The 21,909-nt window shown below is 36.4% G+C and overlaps 1 protein-coding gene across 1 annotated transcript in view; it reads right to left on the bottom strand.

Annotated features, from left to right (window-relative positions):
• The window catches only part of KHDRBS2 (KH RNA binding domain containing, signal transduction associated 2), a 336,178-nt gene that overhangs the window by 260,008 nt on the left and 54,261 nt on the right, over window positions 1–21,909 (bottom strand). Inside the window, exon 2 of the mRNA XM_088531225.1 lies at window positions 10,813–10,940. Coding sequence (XP_088387351.1) covers window positions 10,813–10,940 — 128 coding nt within the window. The remainder of the gene's footprint in view (window positions 1–10,812; window positions 10,941–21,909) is intronic.

Here is a 21,909-nt window from a genome sequence, read left to right as displayed (position 1 = left end):
ATAAGAAAAGCATGCTTTTTGTTCATTAAGATGCAGTATAACTTACGTTTTACACACTCTGATTTTACCGAAGTTACTATATTAGACCAATTCTCATCATCTTAAAGGTACATTTTATTCTCATTACCTACGAAATGATAGTAGACTTGTATATTTTATTTTTAATTGCCTTTTTAAAATATCTAAAAAATGTAAAGGAACTATTTAACAGAAAGCTTTTTTTTCTTTTCTTCCACAACTTAATTTTACTTAGCATTACTAACTTTGGTAATTGCTTCTTTTAATATCTAGAAAGGAAACAAGGAAATTGCATGAAATTTGACAAAATTAACCAAAATTGATCTCAAACCAAGTTAAACTTTTGACAAGTATGCATCATTGTCTTAATTCTGCTCCTACTGAAGTCAATGGTACTTTCAGAAATCTCACACTAAATATAGACTTGTTTAATTTTCCTCCGGAACACAAGTCTAATGAGAAACATGACTGGGAATTTTTTTTTACTAGGTCTGATTCATTGTGTATTTGGAGAAAACATGTAATTCTTACTGTTTTCTCCCCTTTGTAGCCCTGAAGCAGTAACACAGGTAAGCGGATGTGAGCTACATTCTATTTCTAATCATGAATCACCAGCACACTTGCTTTCTGAACTCCTCTTAGTTTTCCAGAGTTATAGCCATTGAAAGCAGTGAATTTGGCCTGATGATCCTGGAAACAGAATTTAGTCTAAATACTCCAATTAACAGTAATAGCTCAGGAAGAAACAATACTGCTTTAATTGCAAACAGACACCGAAACATCTTTAGTTACAATCGAAGCACATCTGTTAGTAAAATCAATAATGCACAAACTGTATGTCATTAATACAAAATCATGTTCCTGATTAGAATTGTCTTCTCATGCTCTTGGTTGAATTCCTGCCTAATCTCAATCTTAATTTATGAAACTGATTTTATGAAAAAATATATATATTTTTTTCTCTGAACACACATAATAATGACACCTAGACAGAAATGCAAGAATTGTGGTGACTTAGTGGTGAGTGGCAAGCAATCACCTATATTACACTCATCTGCTACCAACCATCAGCTCTCTCTTGCTGAACTTTTTCTCTCATCTACTAATTATGTTGTGTTTTCCAGACTGTCAATCCTTGGAGAAAGAACAGTTTTATTTATTGTGTTGAGCACGAGTGGCGTCCAACTTTGGCTTGCCCTCTGAGTGCTCTATGATATGAAATGTTATATGATAACATGTCGAGATGGGCTTTTAGAGTAGTTGAAGCAAAACTGAATTCCATCATAATAACCCAGACAAAGTCCTTCAAATCAGAAAGTCGGTGTAGCAATTTAGCTCCCTTGTTGTAATTTTAAGGTTGAGCTCAAGGAAGAAAGCAGTAAATGCTAGATGTCAAATGTTATATGCATATCAAAAAGAAAAAAGAAAAAACAAAGAAAAAGAGCTACCCTGCAAAGACTCTTCCTACAATCATACAAGCAAAGGGGGAATATAACTTTGTGCTATTTGTTTTTAATTATTTTAATGTTATTTTAACTAAATTGCTAGAATACTATATGGCCATGGATAGGTAAATGAAACATTTCTAAAACGTTGTCTGGAATACATGCTATTCTCTGCAGTGAGGAACAATTTTAAGAAGATATTTCTAAAGGAATCTGCACAGAACAGAATTTCTTAAGATGACAAAGACATTAGTTAACGTCGTAGAATCGAAAACACAAATCATGAACAAAAATGGGAGTTCATTAACATGAAGCTATTTTCTGCATCCACTAAACAAACTTTTAAATTTGACATTGGTGATGAGAAGACTACAACCACAGTTTGTCTCCTGATGAAAAAAAAGAAAATAAGTACAGATAGAGGGATGACAGGTCAGGTCTTAAAAAAGAAAAAAAAAGTGAGAAAACAAAGAAATAGAAATGTTTGGGTGATATATTATTTATGTATCTTAGTAGCAGTAGAAATAAAGTCAAATTTTTCCTGATAGCTTTGATAATTAAATGCTGCATAGAAGATTCATATATATTACAATTTTTGAGTGCGGCTGGAAATACTGGAAAGCTGTACTGAATAACATTGAGATAAGTCACTCCCTCATAAGAATATTTTGGTTACATGAGTTTTGAAGGTTTGGAAGGTTTCAAAGTATTTATTTTCAATTTATTTAGAATATAAAACAATAGCAAGAAAAATAAAAATGTAGATACAGATTTCACACTTTACCTGTACTCTATTCTTCACATATTTGATTCAGCTTTTCAGAGTTAATTAGACAGTTCATAAGGACATCATTAAAGCAGACACCTGGATCATAAAAGGAGCTACTTATTTGTAGGAAAGAAGTCTACAGTACTGAGAAAATGTAACTTAAATTTTGAAATAGTTCTGACATTTAAGCATTTATTTAAATTAGTATACATAGCATTAATTTAAGAACAGTACATCTTACCTAAATTAATAATACTCCTCTCGTGTTGCTCAGATTTCTCTTTAAAAAATACAGCTGTAAAACAAAACAAGCCTAATCTTTAGATTTAGTTTGGCATCAGCCTGAATTCTTGTATCCTTCCAAGTATATAGGCTCTTCAAGACTATATAGAGCTATGAGTGGAAAAAGAATAAACCTAGTAAGGGAGGTAAGAATCCCTATTCTGTGGCTAGCCACATAGTTCTTTTTTTTTATTATAATTATTATAAAATATACTGATTTTTTTCCAGACAACTGAAACATCTCCAGACTTGAAAGACAGACCTCACTGTCCTGTTGCCTTACACATGAGTGTAAAGTGAAACAAACTGTAGTTTCAAGTCCTGGCTACTCACTGAACTCACAAGCCGAATCCTTGGAATTTTAGTATTTTCTCATCTATACATTTAAGAGGGATATCACTGACTATTTCCTTTTCTTCATGCCTTACTTAAAACAGCAAGTAAACACACAAATCACCTGGAGATGATTAACGTGACAATTACTTTTAAAGCAGAACAGCTAACTGTCAGATTTGAGAGGATCAAAACATAACAGAAAGAGTGTGAAAAAATAAAAGAATCACTACGTTCACTGCCTGAGCTCTACTTTTATGACAGAACAAGGGCAGAAAAGCTCACCCTCCAGAACGCACCCTTTAGCACTGGTGACTGAGTTACTTGCAAGAAGTCACGAGTTTACGAACGATAAGAGTATATAAGCACATATTCAGCACTGTGACAAATAGCAAAGTAGGTACTGCAATATTAAAGATTTTTATATGCTCACTGTGCATTTTTCTGACTTGTCAAACATTTTATGGATTCTCACTTCCAGCAGTAATGAACAAAGCCAGTCATCCCTTAAAAGCTAAAATCAAGCTAAACTGAAGCCAAGGACAACAGGGGCAGAACTTCCCCAGAATCAACCTGATTGTAACTAATACTCTACACAGCACAATCTTGCAAAGACATTTTTAGCCAAGATTTTAACAAGGTCTCAAATTGTTAAACTGTATAAAGGAACAAATTTGCAAAAGAGGATTTATAAGCTTAAGCATGCCATCACAAACCATGGAGACGACTTTAAAAAACAATGGAAAGACAAAACATCAGTAAATGTCAAAAATCTACATCAAGGAACTGCACAGCTTGATCATAGCTTCTAAGGTATAAATAGCTGCTTCAGTCATACACTAATTTTAAAAACAGCACACTTGTTCAAAACAGTACGTGATCAAACCAAACAGATTCTTAATACACATGGAAAAATCATACATATTTGAAACATTAATACACAATTGAACCATTTCCACTCTAGGTCTTTCTTTTCTTTGTTCACACATTTTCTTAGGAGATAATTTCTACAATAATGCTTGTTTCATACATGCCATGCTAGAAGAAATGGCATTCCCAGAATCACCAAATCACAGAATGCTTGAGGTTGGAAGGGACCTCTGGAGATCATCTAGTCCAACCCCCCTGCTCCAACAGGGACACCTAGAGCACGTGACACAGGGTGGCATCCAGGCAGGTTTGGAAGATCTCCAGAGAAGGAGACTCCACAACCTCTCTGGGCAGCCTGTTCCAGGGCTCTGTCACCCTCACAGGAAAGAAGTTCTTCCTCACATGCAGACGAACTTCCTGTGGTTCAGTTCATACCCATTCACCTTGATTTCTCAATAGTGTTTGTTCAAAGAACCAAAATCAAAAGTGAATGAGGTAAAATTTATTGGAAATTGAGCTGAACAGTTTCCCCCCTCCTCCCCAGTGCAAAAAGCAAAAGCCTAGTGGAAGTGTTAGCAATGCATATGCTACCACATAATTCATAAAAATTGCTGTCACGGTACAGACTTGTTACTGAGAAGGAGGATGTGAGCACACAGCTATTGATGTGTTTGGTGAAAGCTCATTCAGTATCTAAGTGCTCATCAGAGAATCAGCCCACGGGTCATTTCAAACTGTCCCCCACACGCTCTCACCTCTGCCCAGTGTCATCTAAAAAAGCGTGGGGGGTGCGGAGCTGGTTACAGATCACTGTGATGGTGCTGGAGACCAACAAAGCATGAAAATTCCATGGAAATGAGGCTTCCTGTTTTTTTTTTTTTTTTTCTTTCCTATGCCTGACTCATGACTCTCCCTTTAAAGTTTTCATGAATCGTTCTTACTGGCTTATCTTGGAGTTCAATCATTTCATCTCACTCATATTCCCATCTCTTTCAAGTCCTTCTTTTACAATTATCTCTCTATCTGCATATACAGATGTTTGTGAATTTGGTCCTCCCTCAGTCTCAGGCATGACTATCCTTTTTCACTCTCTCCTCCTTAACCACTTTTCCTACAGACATCGTGACTCTGGTTACTCATTTGTATTCAAAATCTTTAGTGTCTCTTTTTTTTTTTCTCTCTCTCACTTCTCTTCCTAGATTTTCACCAGTCTGAAACATCTTCTCCTCATTATCAATTATATTTTTTATTTTATCTTCATCTCTATAACTAAATTTCTGAATATTTTGAACAGAAACAGAAATATTACAGGTTTTTATTCTATGTATGTAAAGCAAGTGAATAAAGAATGTCAAGAAAATAAGCTCCTCCTTTCACTTTTGGGGAGGGGAATAATCATAGGTCTTCCTCTCCCAGAAGTCTCCTGAATTAATTTGCATTTTTTTCATTGTATATTTTAACATGGAATTGACACAATACAAAACATAGCAGTTAATTAACTGTAAAAAAATGGTTAATTAATTAGACGCAGGGGAAAACTCAGAGACAGATCTCAGCTGAATTGATAAGCAATTATCAATTGCTTCCTGCCTTCCTGAAAAATTCATGTTGCACCAATTTAGACAGCTTCTTATTAATATTCCTATTCCAGTATAGGTAATAACATATAAAATACATCCCTCCATTATCTATGTGAGTGAAAAAGAGTTACTGAGGTTACTCAAGGTTTACTGAAATATGTACTTGGTAGAATTGAGAAATGACTGATCGAATGTTGATAACTGCCTTCCTGATGCTACGTGGACATAATTTTCATTAATACCATCTCTACATTCAAGCTTCTTGGAATTGTTTGTAGTGCCTAAAGGACATCACTATTTAAAACAAAATAATCACATTGACCTACGTTAAATTTATTAGGAAAGCAAAATAGTATAGACCCAGGCCTTCTCCTAAAAGCAGTTATTTCACCCAAAATCTATTTCAAATGCCCAATAAGAAAGTTTTCAGCAGAGAGATCCACTCTGAGATATAATATATACGAAAGGAATATAGTACCTTGTTGTCCAAATCACCTATGAACTCTTTTTAATGCACTACAGAGTTTTAAATACTTTGCAAGTTTATATGTGGACAAATACATTTCATTTCAAGAGCCGTGAATCCAACCTGACATGTTCTGTACACAATAACCAGTTAAAAGAACGACAAAGAACAAGAAAGGTGATTTCAGTCATGAGACAAACTAAGAATATGAAGAATCTGGAATTTAACTTAATTTACCTTATATAACAAGGTTAGCTTAAATCTCTTCCCTGGAAACGCATGCTGTAAAACAGGGTGTCAGCATCTTTTCAAGGGGTAGTGAGTTGGATGACATCCTTATTTTTCCAAAACGGTAGTTAAACATCCAGATGAAAATCAGCAGGAGTTAGAAAGCTCAGCAGGAGTTAAGAGATGGTATTTCTCAAAGGGACCATTACTGCCTATCAGTTGACTTGTTATCTTGCCTTTGTGCAGGGAAGAGGCTTTATTACATTGCTTCCTCTGGAAAATACTGTGGCTTTCAGTATGCAACTCTACATCGTGAAAGCCATTCAGAAACGACCTGCTTGCCATCTTTGTCATTCCTGCTATAAAGCACGATCTGTAGATCCTTACTCTAGGAATACAGTAGTTAGGACATGTTTTTAGTATCTTGTATTTTGGCAATTTTCATTTTCAAAAATAAAAAACAGTACAGAGAAAATAAAACTACCATTATTTGGTCATGGTTTAGAACTTCATCTCATCCCTAACACAGTCACCTTGCAGATGCCATCATATACCAGTTGAAAATGCTGCTCCTCACATGGATGTCAAGGACTGTCAACTGAGCAGACTGTGATGGATGTGTTTTACTGCATATACTGCTGCTGAAGTTTGGGGATATAACTGAAGTGTGCCATGGAGCACTCAGTCTGAAGAGACAGTACCTCTCTCACACGGACTCCACTGAAAGGGGAGAACACAGCTCTCTGATGAGCGCTCTAGACTTGCAGAGCAATTGGAATCTTCCATTCTATGGCACATTTCTACTATGGATTTCTCCGAGTACATGCATATACAGTAAACTGGCACATACAGCATGTTCTAAGTGTCTTTGGCCTTATTTAAGGACGTTTCAACCTTCAGATATAAAAATGAATCTCTCCAGGTAACCTCCCTTCTGAAATGTTGATATACATTTTACTATGGCAACATTTTAAAGTATTTATGTAAAACTGAATTCTAAGTCATTAGAATTTACTTCAGATTGGACTCTTGTCTATCCAATTTTGGCAAAGCAAGAATAATATTTTAATTTTCCAATTGTTGCAGAAATAATTATTCACACACAAACTGATATGTGATCTTAGAACTCCATGCTTGTACTCACGCTAGCATCCAATGATCCTGCTGCATTTGTAGACAAAACTTTCTTTATTCAGTAACCATACTGCTAGGAAATGCATTTTTTGTTCAGAAGACATTTGTCTGAATTCTGTACTTCCTCGGGAAAAGGAGAGCTCACTATTTCTAAGTATCATCACCTGAAACTGTGGCTCCCACTCTTTAGCAACTAAATGATTTTGAAAAATGATTTGCTAATTAAGTGCAACTATTTTTTCTAGAATGTGATGTCATTGAAATTTGATACAACTTGACCATTTCTTATCTTGAATGTGAACTGCAATACAGTTAAATAACTCAGTATTTTGGCTCCAAATTTGCCCAATTTTTACCATTGCTCCTAGATCTATAATAGTTTTCCTGTCAATGGATCATAAACAAAAGATATAATTGTAAGCAGGTCTACCCAAAATAGAATTTAATTTCTAAAAATAACAACTTATAAGAAAAATACAAATCTATATATTTAAATTGACATGGGTTCCCTTATCTTTAAAAATACAATAGTGATTTTGTGAATTGATAAGGTAGTGACTGGAAAGAAGGTAACTGCTGAAATTCATATGAAGGAAAAAAATATTTATTGAAACGTGATAATCAAAGTTTCCCCATAAAGACTTTTGTCATATTAATGTGGTAATTATGCTTATTGGTGTTTTGACCCTAAACTCTTAGGGTAATGTGTGGATCTCTTGGAAACAGGACTAGGTAGTGGTAGGCAAATGACAAGTTTGCCCATAAAGCCTCTCAAGTGTGGCTTCCAAGTTTTTCCACAAGATAATTTTTACAGTTTGTCCGTTTTTTTTTTTTTTTTAAATAACCAACCCTTTTTTTCCAGATTGGATGTAATTGAAATAAGGCATGTAACTAATAGATGACTAAACCTTTATGAACAACCCCCTGGGTATTCATCATGGATTTTAAATTGAACTACTAAAACTGTTGAAAAATAGGAATGCCAATAATAAGTATTCTTCTGGCTATTTTCATTGGTCTTGCTTGCTCTGCCTTGGAATTCAGATATCATGGAAGTAAAAATGAAAAAGGAATTATGGAACAGGAAAAAAGAAAAGGATAAACAATACAGGACTAGCCTACAGTTTCAGAGGAAATTTTGAGCCACTAACATTATTTATGGCCTAGAAGAAGTGTGTGTAAATGAGACTGAGCTTTTACTTGAGCTACTGAGATTTGAAGTGATTCATCTTGGAAAAGACAGCTGTTGAACTATCTACTTACACTTCTTGTCCCTCCTATATTTCTGTTTTCCAGAGAAGGAGAGAGGCCTGTATCCTTGACAGACACGGTAATATTAGATAGCTGCTGCTAATCACAGTCTTTGATTTTTTTTTATGTTGTCTGCACCAGCAATTTCATAATTCATAAATCAAACTGTAGACACTTGAGCAAAGACAATTTTATAATACCTATTCTGCAAATTCAAGAGCTATTTAGCGACTAGGAGCATTTTCTGTTCAAGTCAATTTTTCCTCAAAGCTTAAAATGCTGCTTCTAATTCTAAAGCTGTCATTGAAAGGATCTATCGTCACTGCAACCTTACAGACCATATTGAGCCTTTATGCTAAGGGTTCCCTTAGAGCAAGTTATGTGTCCAGCCATATTTAAAATAAGAGCAAATGTCTCTAGAGGGCTGAATTCATCCCTAAGTAGATTAGAGAATCTGTAAACAACACTAAATTATTATTCTTGCCAAATGCTCAGATTTTTTTTTTCCAAAGTTTTACACTCATGGACACTTTTATAGATTTTCAGAATCCTGTTCATCCAACACTGCCCAGAAAAGCATATCAGCAATGAATAATGTAAAGTAATATTCTTTCAAAAATAAATACCTGTCAGATTGAATAGAGAATTGTCTTAACTGTTTCTAAACATCAGTCTGATTAACATGTTCTGCTAAAGATATAAAATTAACATATTTTTAATCAATTGCTACTTTTGGTGAATGTTTATAAAGCAATCTTCAACAACAACTGTGTACAGATTTTTACTGTCCTATATTACACAATTCAGCAACAAAAGTGATCATACCATAATGATCAGCAGCTTGTTCCTAATAGCAGATTTACTCCTTGAAGGATGGTTAATAGACAGCAGAAGACAGTCACAGATATAACACAGAATATTGCTAGGAAATCAGCAACAGAAACTTTCTGAGATCATCTTTTACATTACTGAAAAAGTATTTTATAAGCACTACACTGACCATTTGTTTGACTGTTCAAAACCTGTAAAAATGTTTTATATCTTTATTTCTCATTAATATAACAGGCTCATTAAAGTAAATGAAGGTTAATTTAACCATAATCAGGCACTATATTGAATAAATTATTGCATTTGTCTTTCAAAGAGTTTGTCTTTCATTCTACTATCTTCATCAAATAGTATTCTGAATAATCAGAATATTATCATACTGCCATTACAAAGTTACAGCACTATTAGATTCTTATTAAGACTTTCAGGTCACCTACAGCATTTCTTCAAAATGTTATAAAATCTAGGCAAAGTACCTCAGGCCATGAAGCAAGAAAGTAATTCCTTATATCACTGTGTGCATTTCTAAGGTCTTTACCATTTGGATGATTACATTACCTCAGTTTTATATTCACTAGTCAGGAGGTAAATGTCAGTTTGAATCATTGAATCTCAATTTTTTATACCTTTCATTTTGTTTGATAGGCTTTTTACCCATTGTAATTTATTGCTATTACTGATGAAAGTACAAAGCTGAGTGTGTAATCAAGGCTAATGGTGAACCAAATACCAAGCGATAATAAATCAGTAAGAAAAAAATATTCTAGAGATAAATGGAGATGTTTACCATTTCATTTGGTATACTATTACAACAACTGCTTAGGTAAAATACAAAGCTGTACAAAGAACACCGTATCTCTGTTTTTTTTTTTCTTTTTTTTTTTTTTAACTAAGCATGCAGAACAATGTGAAATTAAAAACTAAAATGGAACGCTAACTATTGAATTTAGCTTGCAATGTAAATTTTCTTTTTTAATTATGAGGTGTAACAGAAAGGAGAAGAAAATGCCATATAAAGAGGCATACAGCAAAAAGACATTTAAATTTTATAGGTAGGGACATATACAGTCAAATTAATGGGTTGCAAGAATCCCGCTTCTTTCTCTTTTAGGACTTATTACTCCAGAAAAAATCCCCCTTTTTTCTCATGAAAAAGCTGAAGCACACCTGGGTTGATTTCTGACAGTTATTAAATCATTTTTTCTTTATTCCACCAGAATACTTTGTGACTATATTGGTCTTTTATTTCTAAAAGAAAGTATCTTGCTATTTTTATGGAAAAGAAAAAAAGAAAAAAAAACACTATGAGAAAACACCTCAGCAGTTCACCTAAGGACCAGCTACAAACCCCACTTCAATAAAATAAAATATTCTTATTCAGTTTCTGAATCAGAGAATTCTGGATAGCTTTTCTGAGATAGAAGTTACACCAAATAATATCCAACAGCAGTTAAACTCAGATCGAAACTGTGTTTCTGTTTCTTTAAGATATCTTCAGGACTGCATATTTATAGTCAAGAAAAAGAAATGGTTAAGCATTTAAAAATCATAGCTTTTCTACTATTCTATTATGAAAGCTAAAAATATATTAGACTATATTTACAGTACCTTTGGATACTGTTTGACAGGGATCAGAACTCTTTCTGACAGCTTGATGTTTTTGTTGCTGATAACATCAAGGTATTTCTTTTCTTCATCTTCCTTCTTGCCTTCAGAACCCTGAAATTTTTCAATTTCTGAAAAAAAAAAACAAACAAACAAACAAAAAAAAGGAATCAGTGATATGCTATTTGTCATCCTTGGAAATTTTACCTTCTACAGCCTAATACAGATTTTGCATAACATTTGTGCTATTTGCACTTATGTGGCTTGTACTGTTAGCTTTGAAAAAAAACAGACTGTCAGCAGCATTGAGAGATAGAGAGGTGACAGGCCGCGGTTTGCACTGCTTGACTAATTCTCCCCCAACAGCAACTGATTCCAAATGATCTGAGTGGGAACAGGAACAGATGAGCTTGAAGACTCAGTCTATCAATCATTAAGAGAGAATCACATCATCTCAGCTTGATGTTGTTTGGTAAATGTGACCTGCCAGAATTAGGCAGATTCAAATTGGAATGGCTAACATTCAGTGAGAGTATTAAAAAAAATGAAGAATTTTCTTGTTTTTACTGAGTTTTTATTCAAATTTGGGTTTTTTTTGTGAGCAGATCATAGTGGTTCAGAAGTGGCATTACTCACTCTCTGCAAGGGATTAAAAATATTTTAAAGCAAACAGTACTGCATTATTTAAAATTTGTACAAAATAAGGAAGGTGAGTCTCGCACAAAAAGATGCTTCATAGAATAAATTTAGTAAGTAATCATTACACAAGATACCAGTGATGACATGTAAAACATTTGATAAGAGCTTACAAAGACAACCCCCAGCATACATATTTAGGTTCTATACTTCGTGTGGTTTCACAAGAACTCTTAATTTCCTAAAGCTCTACAAGCAATGGATAACAATAACACTTGAATTTATTACCATGCAAAGACCTGGTTTCTCAATAATTATGGGTATTATTGAAAAAGCTGCATTTACAGCAGCGTCATTACTGACAGTTAGAAAATGGCAACGCTGATAACGCTGATAACGAGTTAATTACATGGATGAAAAGGGTCAGTTGTGCCTGGGAGAGTATCTAGTGGGAAGGCCCAGAAAACGAGCAGAGGGAGGAGTAAAAAGCTAAAAAGGATTTGCAACACATACACAGCTATTTCCTTGACTTACAACAAGCACGCAGGAAAGGTATGTTCCAAGGCATCAGCCCATGTCACACTTTGTTGATAAATACTAATGCTGCCTGTTCTAGCTGAAGACTTATTTAGTTTGCACTAGTGAACAGTACTTGAATGTGGCCATTATAAGAACTTTTAAACAGACAAGGACTGGGATGGGATGTATATCTCCCCTAATTTAAAATTATAAAAGTTATTTTAATAAGCCCTAAAATTATGAGTAGGGCAAGCTTCATTTTCATAAAACATGTGAATATATCTGAAAAAAAAACAGTACTTTGAATTCAGTGGGAGGGACAAATCTGGAAAGCAACAAGTAGCAATGAAGCACAAGCATACAAAGTATGTAGTAAAATTACTCAATTCTAGCTAGATTTAAGAGGTGAGAGGTTCTCTTCAGGTCGTTACAATGCAACTATGCAAAGGTTGCATTGGATTTCATCCCAGAAATGCAATAAACCATAGCGAGTTAGGGAACATCAAAGGAAAATGGGGAAGGTGAATCAACTAGACAAAGCAAAACAAAACTGCAGCATGATTCCTTTTGGATAAGCACAAGTGGCCAGGCATCTCTACCGAAATCAATGATTCTGTAGTTTACAGCAGAATTTGTCATCTTCAATTTTCAGACTGAAACATAGTGAAGCAATGATGGTTAATTTATACACTTTTTTTTTTTAGCATGACAAACTAGGATAAGAAGATCAAGCTCAATGGTAGGGTGTATTGAACTGGGATAACTTCCTAAATTTTAAACAACCAAAAAGTTTTTCTCTCAATTCCTGTTTAGGCGAAAGTTATTATGTTCTTTTCATCAATATTAAAAAAACAGCAATGAAAAAGGGGTTAACATTTTCAAATCTGAATATGCAGATTTGAATACTCAAGTATATTGCATGATTTTCAGGGCTCTTGGGTATTGTCAACTACTGCTGATCATTCACCCTCTGAAAAATCCTAATTATAACCATGACCATCAAAGCTCATATAGTATGTTTGAAAAATATTGCACTCCATTTCATTTAACACATCAGTCTGAACATTCAGAAACACTTTTCAACCCAATTTGGCTGCAAACAGGTTTTGAAAAGAATCAATTTAAGTGATTTTTTTTTCTGTGAAAGGGGATATCTTTCTCAGAAATTGTACAATTCAATTAATTTCAATCTTGCTGCAATGTAATCAATCTTGAGACACATCTTATTGGATAAACATTAAACAATGCATTATAATATAAAACATTATTCAAGACTGCATAACAGATCATTAACCCGATGCAAAAGTAAAAATCCATCTACAGAACTGTATGTCCTGCTACAGGTCTTACAAGTGATGCTACTTAACATGAAAATTGCTGCTGCTAGGCATTCCTTTACTTAACTCTGAAAATCTCACGGGATGCTCGTGAAGCCTTCTCGAACCTTAAGGCCTTTACAGTGAAATTTGCCCCTGAGCTCATACCCTTCATTGAGCCTCACAGGTAAGTCCTCAGTGGGGAATATGCTACATACCTGCTTCAGATCAACTTCAAGGACTATCAAAGTCATTGAAGAGTAACCTTTTAATACAGAAAGAACGTTGTTGCTTTCAAGTAAAACTGGTGGGCAGGAAAGCTTGATCAAAGACAGAGATGATGTACTAAAGTAATTATTGGGCCAAGACAAAACATGTGATTCTTTTCTGTATTTACCAAAAGCAGCCCTCAGCAGACCTTGTGCCATTAGGACCCACGTGGATCAGAAGCAATTGGATGTTGCCATGAAAGAACCTGGATCAGGATCAAACCGTACCTTGATCACTGCTTATTCTCTGACTTGTGGCACTGATGGGCAAAAAGTTTCACTAATTGTAAATTAAGAGCTGCCAACCAGTACTGAAAACTCTAGTCATTTGTAACACACACTATGAAAATACAACCACCACCTTTAGATTTTAAAACTGCACATTTACTTTATAAATAAATCCATGACATTTTGCCTGTTTATTGAAAGCTGGAATTAGTCCAGGCTTTTGAGAACACAAAAGGTCCATCAGCATGAGCTCTCAATTTCAACATGGAGAAAAAGAGAGAGCCCAACAGAACATTTTAACCAACACAGATCTCATAGGCAAAAAGTGAGAAAAAAAACTTCACACGTTTTCCACCCACTTTTCCTCAGAGCTAACTGAATTACAGCAGGCAGACAGACAGCTATTCAATTACCTCCCACAGCACCTGTCAGCGCCCGAGCGCACTTCATGCTCCTCTTTCAGCAGCTCCTAGGAGCTCCGGCGCGGCCTGCTGAGAGACGCCCGTGTATCCTGCCCCTTGTACCCAGCAGAGGGCATACGTATCAGTCCCGCCAGAGAGGTCAAAGCTGGAGAGGAGGCCGAGGATAAGGGCATTCCTCTTCTAAAGGCCTTTCTCCAAAGCAACCTCCTTGCAAGCTCTCCCTTGAGGAGACTTGGGGCTGTAACGCTCTGGAAGCGCCATGTGCCTGGTCAGACTCGCGTGAGGGGAAGACCTGCTTCCTCTTCCTCACCGTTTTAACATAAAATGGCATAGCTGAATGAATGGCTCCTACTTTATAAAAATTACCCACTTTACTTTTACAGCACCAATAAAATGATGTTAATTATAGTTAGCTTCAATATACCTGACACCTACTACAAAACTTGTGTCATTAATATGGTTTTTCCATTAAAAGTAGGTATGCCACAGTAAAAACATCCTTTTGCTACACTTACAGTCATGTCAAAACTCATCAAAAAATAATGTTCTCCTTGTCAGCCTGTCCAACCTACCAAAAATGAAATCTACACATCCCTGTCTCAGCTGTCAACATTTGCTTCCCATTCAGAAGAATCCTGCAAGCTTACCTTGCAACTTCTCCATCTCACTTTTCCCAATCTTGGGTTTGTAGTGCTGCCTTAGTTTCATTAAAGAAACATGAGCTGCCGTTACAAGCTCAGACCCTTTTAAAGTGTGGTCTGCTTCCATTAATGGGAGTGATATCTGTAACGGGAATACCACCAGTGCCTTGCCTGTATGTAGTGTTACACGTCAGCAAGGTTATCCAGCACTCTGGAAAGTACACCATGCTGCGTGGGCACTTTTGGTTATGCAAACAGAACCATGTTTGAACAGAAAGAGAAAGAATCAGCAAATACCAGCAAATTAATACATTTTTGATACACCATTATCTTAAAAAGAAAGAAAGAAAAAAGCTATTGCTATTAAAGGCAATTCAAAATTACCTGGCCCCATGAGGAGAGGCTGAGGAACCTGGGCTTGTGCAGCCTGTCAAAGGGAGCAGCCCCCTGACACCTATGGGACCACAGCAAAGCTGACCCTGCTTTGAGCAGGAGGCTTCACTAGAGACCTGCAGAGATGCTTCCAGCCTGAACTCGCCTATAAACCTATTAACTTAATAGCTTTAAAACCTTTCAAGCTCAATTTGCTTGAACATGACCAAAGGATTCAAAAGGTTTTGCAGATAAAACTGGACATAGACAAAGAAACAGCATGATAACTTGCAGCCTTAGGAAATTTGCTAACAAAACGTAATAACTAAATACATAGAGGTAGAAAAGAAATTAAAGATTGAAATACATTTGCATTGCAAAGATGTAAAGCAATACATTACATCTATAGCTGGCCACGGAATCACAGAATGATTAAGGTTAATATTTTGATTTTATCCACAGAATTACTTCCTCTCAAAAAACATGTATTTTATGTTGATTTAGCAATCTATACGATTAGAGAATATCCAGGAGAATATTAATAGTGTAAAATAGCGAGAAAAGTTTTCAACTAGAAATACCAGATCTTGCTAAATTTATGATTATCGTTTGCTCAGACACAGCTGTCTCAGGAGCATTTAAAGCTTGATTGTAAGCAATGTCACAATAGGGTATCCATATAGCTTTCACAGAATCACAGAATGCTTAAGGTTGGAAGGGACCTCTAGAGATCATCTAGTCCAACCCCCCTGCACATGCAGGGTCACCTAGAGCACGTGGCACAGGACTGCATCCAAGCGGGTTTTGAAGATCTCCAGAGAAGGAGACTCCACAACCTCTCTGGGCAGCCTGTTCCAGTGCTCTGTCATCTTCACTGTTAAAAAATTTTTCCTTAAGTTCCTGTGGAACTTTTGATGCTTCAGTTTCTGGCCATTTCCTCTAGTTCTCTCAGTGGCCACCACTGAAAAGAGGCCAGCGCCATCCTCCTCACTGCCTCCCTTGAGGTACTTATAGACACTGATTAGATCCCCTCTCAGCCTTCTCTTCTCCAGGCTGAACAGGCCCAGCTCCCTCAGCCTCTCCTCATAGGGCAGATGTTCCAGGCTCCCGATCATCCTCGTCTTCCTCATGCCAGGCCCCCGGTGATCCTCAACTTTAGGACTATATAAGCTGTAACTACCAAAATATGAGCATCTATGATGAAGCTGATTGTAGGATAAAAAGGCGAATAAGTAAAGACTTTGTCTCTTCCGTTATTTGAGGCCAGCAGCAGTGTGTACAACAGAATAAAAAAATATGAATGTAGTTTGAGTGCAATGACCTACAAAAACACAGTTGATGAAATTAGAATTAGTCACAAGATATTAAATCTTTTGCTGCTTTTGGGAGAATATTGCTATTAATAGAACTAAGAAATTACAACATTGATTAAATATATTTTTAATGAGACTGTAAAATAGAAAAAACAAAGAGAAAGAAAGAAAGAAAAAAAATGAAGAGGAAGACGGAAAAAGATACTGGGAACAATTTTTAAAGACTAAGGTTCTTTTAAAAGTGCCTTTGAAGTCAAACCTATCTTTCTTTGGGGAGTTAGTCTGCACAGGCTGTGATGAAGGTTTGATGTTACCAGCTGTTGCATTTCCAGAGCTCCTGTGTGCAGCTCACTGAGTAGCTGAATTCAGTACGGTTCTCCCTCCTTACCTCTTACCTTCAGAGAAGCTTAGATAGTATTACGAATATGTTACCAGTTAGATGAAAGGCAAACTTGAAAGTTGACAGTATATTTTTTATTTAATTCCGTTTTTCTTTCATCTGAGACCAGCCATAAAAAGAAGAAGAGAGCTGAGGATTTATTCAGACCAAAGAAAAAGAAAGCAAAAGCTTCCAAAAATATGGACAGTGTATTTATTTTTGAGCATAGCTGTAGTTGTCCTCACATCTAACATCCTGGAAAGCTGCACTGCTGAGGTGTCTAAGAAAAAGAAAGTAGTTCTTTGTCAACAGAGATCATTGAAGCTTCTACTGTGTTAAAGTCCATTTAACAGGGCACTCTAATCCAGGAGAGCACTTCAGCACATCTTAATCTGAGGAGAAAATATCAATGCTGTGTTATATATTGTATGGTTCGGAACAGATAAGAAGGAGTGAAAGATGAATTGATCAGTGAAATCACCAGTAAATCCCTGAGTTACTCTCTACCCCTTACTATTTGAAAGTTAATGGGATTCCTAAAAGGGTGCTCTGCCTAGCTGCAGTAACAAATAAATAAAAAAATAAAGTATCTGGAAGAAGAAAAACTTTCTATTTCTATCTCCAGTCCCAGAACTTATTAGTGATAGAAAAGATGTCTGTTATTCATTCCTTAGGGCAAGGCAGAGATGAACAGAAGGCAAGATTCTTATTTAGCCTCTTTAAAGGGTTTTTTTTTTTTTTCTGTGTCACGAGGTAGAACAGATATAGAATAAGACTGACATTTTAGAGTATACTGACATTTTACAGCAAAGAAAATTATAAAAAGATGCCACTTACGAAGTTAAGAACCAGTATAATATTTTGCTTGGATTTCAGGTTACTCACCGACCTCTCTTGCTTTTCCAGACACCACCACCACTACTGAGCTAACAAACCTCCGCTCACAAAGCTATCAAAACATACGAAAGCAGCCTACAAACATTCGAACCAGGATCTGCTTAGGATGTGATCTCAGCTATTGAGCTCAGGCTATTGACCTGATCAATATTGACCTGATCTCAGCTATTGACCGTGGCTGAGAGTAGGAAAACTGAAGTTCACTGGAAAGAGACAAAGACACCCCAAGCAACCACGAGAAACTGTTGAGAGCGGGAAGAGATTTAGAAAGTCTCAAAATAAGATCTTTGCTTCCTACCACATTTTCATCAGCAAGTGGAAAAAAAGAGTACCACAGAGAGAGGAAAATTCACTGAGTATGTGTGTGTGATAGCATGTCTGTATAAATACATATATATGAAATATATAGAAATTTATTCAAACTGGAAAAAACATAAAAAGGAAACCATATATTCAGTATATATCATCATATCCATCCCATCTACTTCTCTATAATGCTGTTTTCTCTTAAACAACAATTGGTTCATCACAACCAAGTTCCACCTACACAGAAGTTGCATCCCCAGTGTTCTTCAGGATACTGATCTCCAGGACTTCTCAACCCATAGTTGCATTTTGCATGCTGTATACTTAAAGGCTGATCCCACTGAATCAAATAAGTGTGACATATTTTCCAGTGAAGGTAAAATAAAAAAATGTTCCAATTTCTAAAGGAATTGGAATTGAATATTCTTACATTCTTCCATTGCTTTATTGAATAGGTCCTTCCACAACATGAATACTGTACACTTAAGCAATGCAAATGCCACGAATCCTGAGCATTCTCACGATACTATATAGCTAACATACACATTAAGTTTGCTTGTGGCAAATGTCAAGTTTCTTAATACTCAGAGGTTAAACACTATTACACTATTTCTCATTATGCAGAAAGATTACTAACTTGTTTCTATTATACTTCATAATTTATATTTGCTTTCCGTTGCTGTACATTTTAATTTACCTTATTTCAGACCAAAAATGACAATTTCAAATAAAATATTTGGGATAAATTGATACTTTTATTAAAGAAGTAAATTAGAGATATGTAATAGCAAAAAAAGTGTGTAAGTCTTCCCTTACAAACCTACTGAGGACCAGATCCTTGCTCTGAGCCTCCTCCTTGAAGTCTGTGCAAATAGATCCTTGCTCTGGTACACTAAAAGATGATCAAGCTTCCTATAGTGCCTATTCCTAATTGTCAGGGAAAGATAAAACATCTATGATTTATTCAGCAATATATATGCACCTGCTTACTAATGTACATCAAAAACTGAGGAAGGTAAGGTGTTGAAAAGTAGTACAATTTTTAATACTTTTTAGATATTTAATTACATAAAGTCTCTCACTTTGCTTTCCTGTTTAATTTTCACTGAAATTGCTGAAGCCCAGGTGCCCACACCACACTCGTCATTAGGTTTTCCTTGTTGAGGACACGTCTACTACACCGAGGAACTCCTGCACCCTGAGGAGCATCACCATCAACAGCAGCAGCACGTCCATCAACACCTGGTTAGTTGTTGAGAACGAGTGTCCCAAGAAAGCAATTCAAGGACAATTTGAAAGCCTGCTCAGGTCTCCTCGGAGCTCATGCGGGAAACAACAGGCCACTCAATCTTGCTGAGAAAGGGCATCGTGTCCTTTGGCAGAAAAAACTCAGAAGATACCTGTCAAAAACAGCAATTGAGAAACACCTGCTTTACAGGCAGGTCTTCACTGCACGAAGGACTCCTGCCAACAGTGTGCCTCCACTACATGAGACCTCCAAAAGTAAAAGATTTTGTTATTATTACTATTATTACTACTGCTGTTATTCTTTTCTGTTTTCTTTGCCCCTGCTAGGCACAATCACTAATTAGAAGCAATCATGTCAAAAATATAATAAAAGGGAGACACTGGGCCATAACTAAACCCCAGTTTAAGATATGATCAGTGTTTTTCTGATGCTAATAGTTTTTGCATCCAGTACTACAAACCTGTCACAAGAACCTCAAGATGAAAATCAGCATCTGAGACGCCTATATTTGTAACTTCACCTGGGACACAGGTACTTGAGTTCAATAAAGTCCCCCTTTTTTTTTTTTCCTCTTATCATCACCTAGTATCTACTTTAAAAACCTGTATTCCACATATTTTCCCCTACATTTCTTCACAGATACTACAGGCATATACTACTGCCCTTGGCTAGCAACAGTAATTCCTTTGCTTGACTGCTAATGCAGGCAACTTTTCCCATTTAAGGCATTAAGGTCACATTTTATTAGTAAAATCAGCACTCCAGGAGTCCGTCTCTGGCCCTGAAGCCAGCTGACCTAGAACAGCATCCACGCACAGAAACGTGGAAAAATCATTCCTCATTCACACTGCTCTTCAAGACATGACCAAAGATTAACTGAGAAAACACAGATTTCTGTGGGCCAAATAGGGAGCATGCTCTCAAATAAGCAATTTGGAGAAGCAGGAGCCAATGTTTGTGTCTACGCATTGGCCTTGTTTCATTTAATGAAATGATGGAAGGATCTAGCAGCTCATCCGGTCATCAAAACGCGGGTGGTCACAAGTGTTATTTGTGGCAGATACCTTAAGAGCTGCATATTAGTCTGGTTGGTAAGTGACATTGAGGGTTCTTGGCTACTATCTGTCTGTGCAGGAAAAAGCACTTGGTAACTGAGGCAAGAGGAGAGTTGTTCTTAAGATTCAAAATAAACTAAGTGTCAACAGATTGTTCAACAAGCAAGCAGGAATCCTGAGTTTCATCCAGAAATATGATTCTCTATGGCAGCTATATCAAAGATCCCAGCATTGTACTTACAGGAAAGAAAACACGCTAGCACCAGGTAAGGTAATTTCATTGCAGCAGGATATTTGGCATGGTCAATTAAATCTCCTCTGACATTACAGTGTATACACTATAGCAGTTGCAGATAGCAGTTTTATATAGCAACAGACAAGCTGCATGTTTTTCATAGGCTTGTCAACTAGCCATAACAGTACTTGTTTTCACTGTAGAGGCCAAAGCAATAAATTAAAATGTACAGGTGTCAAGCAGACTATTTCCTGCAAATATCCTTCTATTCCAACTATGTTTCTAGGAATCAATTTTAAAAGGTGAAGAACATCTGTTTGAACCTGTCTGCAACTCACTTTTATCACTGCTACACATGAAAGGCTGTTATCTGATCACAGAGAAGAAATAGGGACCCAGAACAATGTTTTAAAATAGTATCAGGGCTATGTATGCTACTTGCATACATCCAGAAATCAAAGACAGGAAGCCCTTTCTTGCCACTAGACTCTTCGCTTCTTATTCAGTAACCCTTAAAGAAAAAAAAAATATTTTTTAAGATCCTAATCAGCAGCTGTACTAATCAAATAGACACGTATCACATAAAAGCTCACTGACAAGAAACAGCTAGATGAAACTGAGTCAAGACACAGCAGAAGGGTAGGGAGCTGGGAGCTCACAGAGCCACCTGAGAAGTTCACAGAGGTGCTGAAACCTGCGTCTGAAGGATATAAACAACTGCGTAAGGCATTACATAGTTTGGGAGTAATCTTTGTATCCTTGCTGATGCTGAGATCTTGTATAAGGGGATATCCATAAATTATATCCACGAGTAATGCTTCTAGCTCTGGCTGGCTGGAAGAGCCCACACAGGCACACCATGGCCTGATATCATTTTTCACTCTGACAAAAATTCAGAGATACATTTCATGTTCTGGACTCCACTTCAAAACGGTGCAGCTGTATCACAACCTTTTATAAAATCAAATATACTCTGAGCCCTCAACTCCGGCTTTTCATAGTTTCAAGTTCAAGGCAATGACACACACTTTCAGGCACTTCCTAGCCTGCAGCCCAGGATACCTAAGAGGTGGCCTACAATCCTACGCCAGACACCTTGGGAAACGAGTTCATTCCTCAGGCACAATGAAACCCGTAACAGTGATTTGGAAAAGACAGGGCTCAGCTCTGTGGGAGATCCAGCCTTCCCAGAAGACAACATTTCCCAAAACCTGTCATGAGTCTTCCCCAAATATCTGACCTCATGCACTGCTTTTACCTTTC

The sequence above is a fragment of the Tinamus guttatus genome, unplaced genomic scaffold, assembly GCF_059628265.1.
Source record: "Tinamus guttatus ecotype Peru unplaced genomic scaffold, ASM5962826v1 Tinamus_guttatus_pri_ptg000402l, whole genome shotgun sequence".
In the NCBI taxonomy this organism is placed as follows: Eukaryota; Metazoa; Chordata; class Aves; order Tinamiformes; family Tinamidae; genus Tinamus; species Tinamus guttatus.
This window is presented reverse-complemented; position numbering and strand designations above follow the sequence as displayed.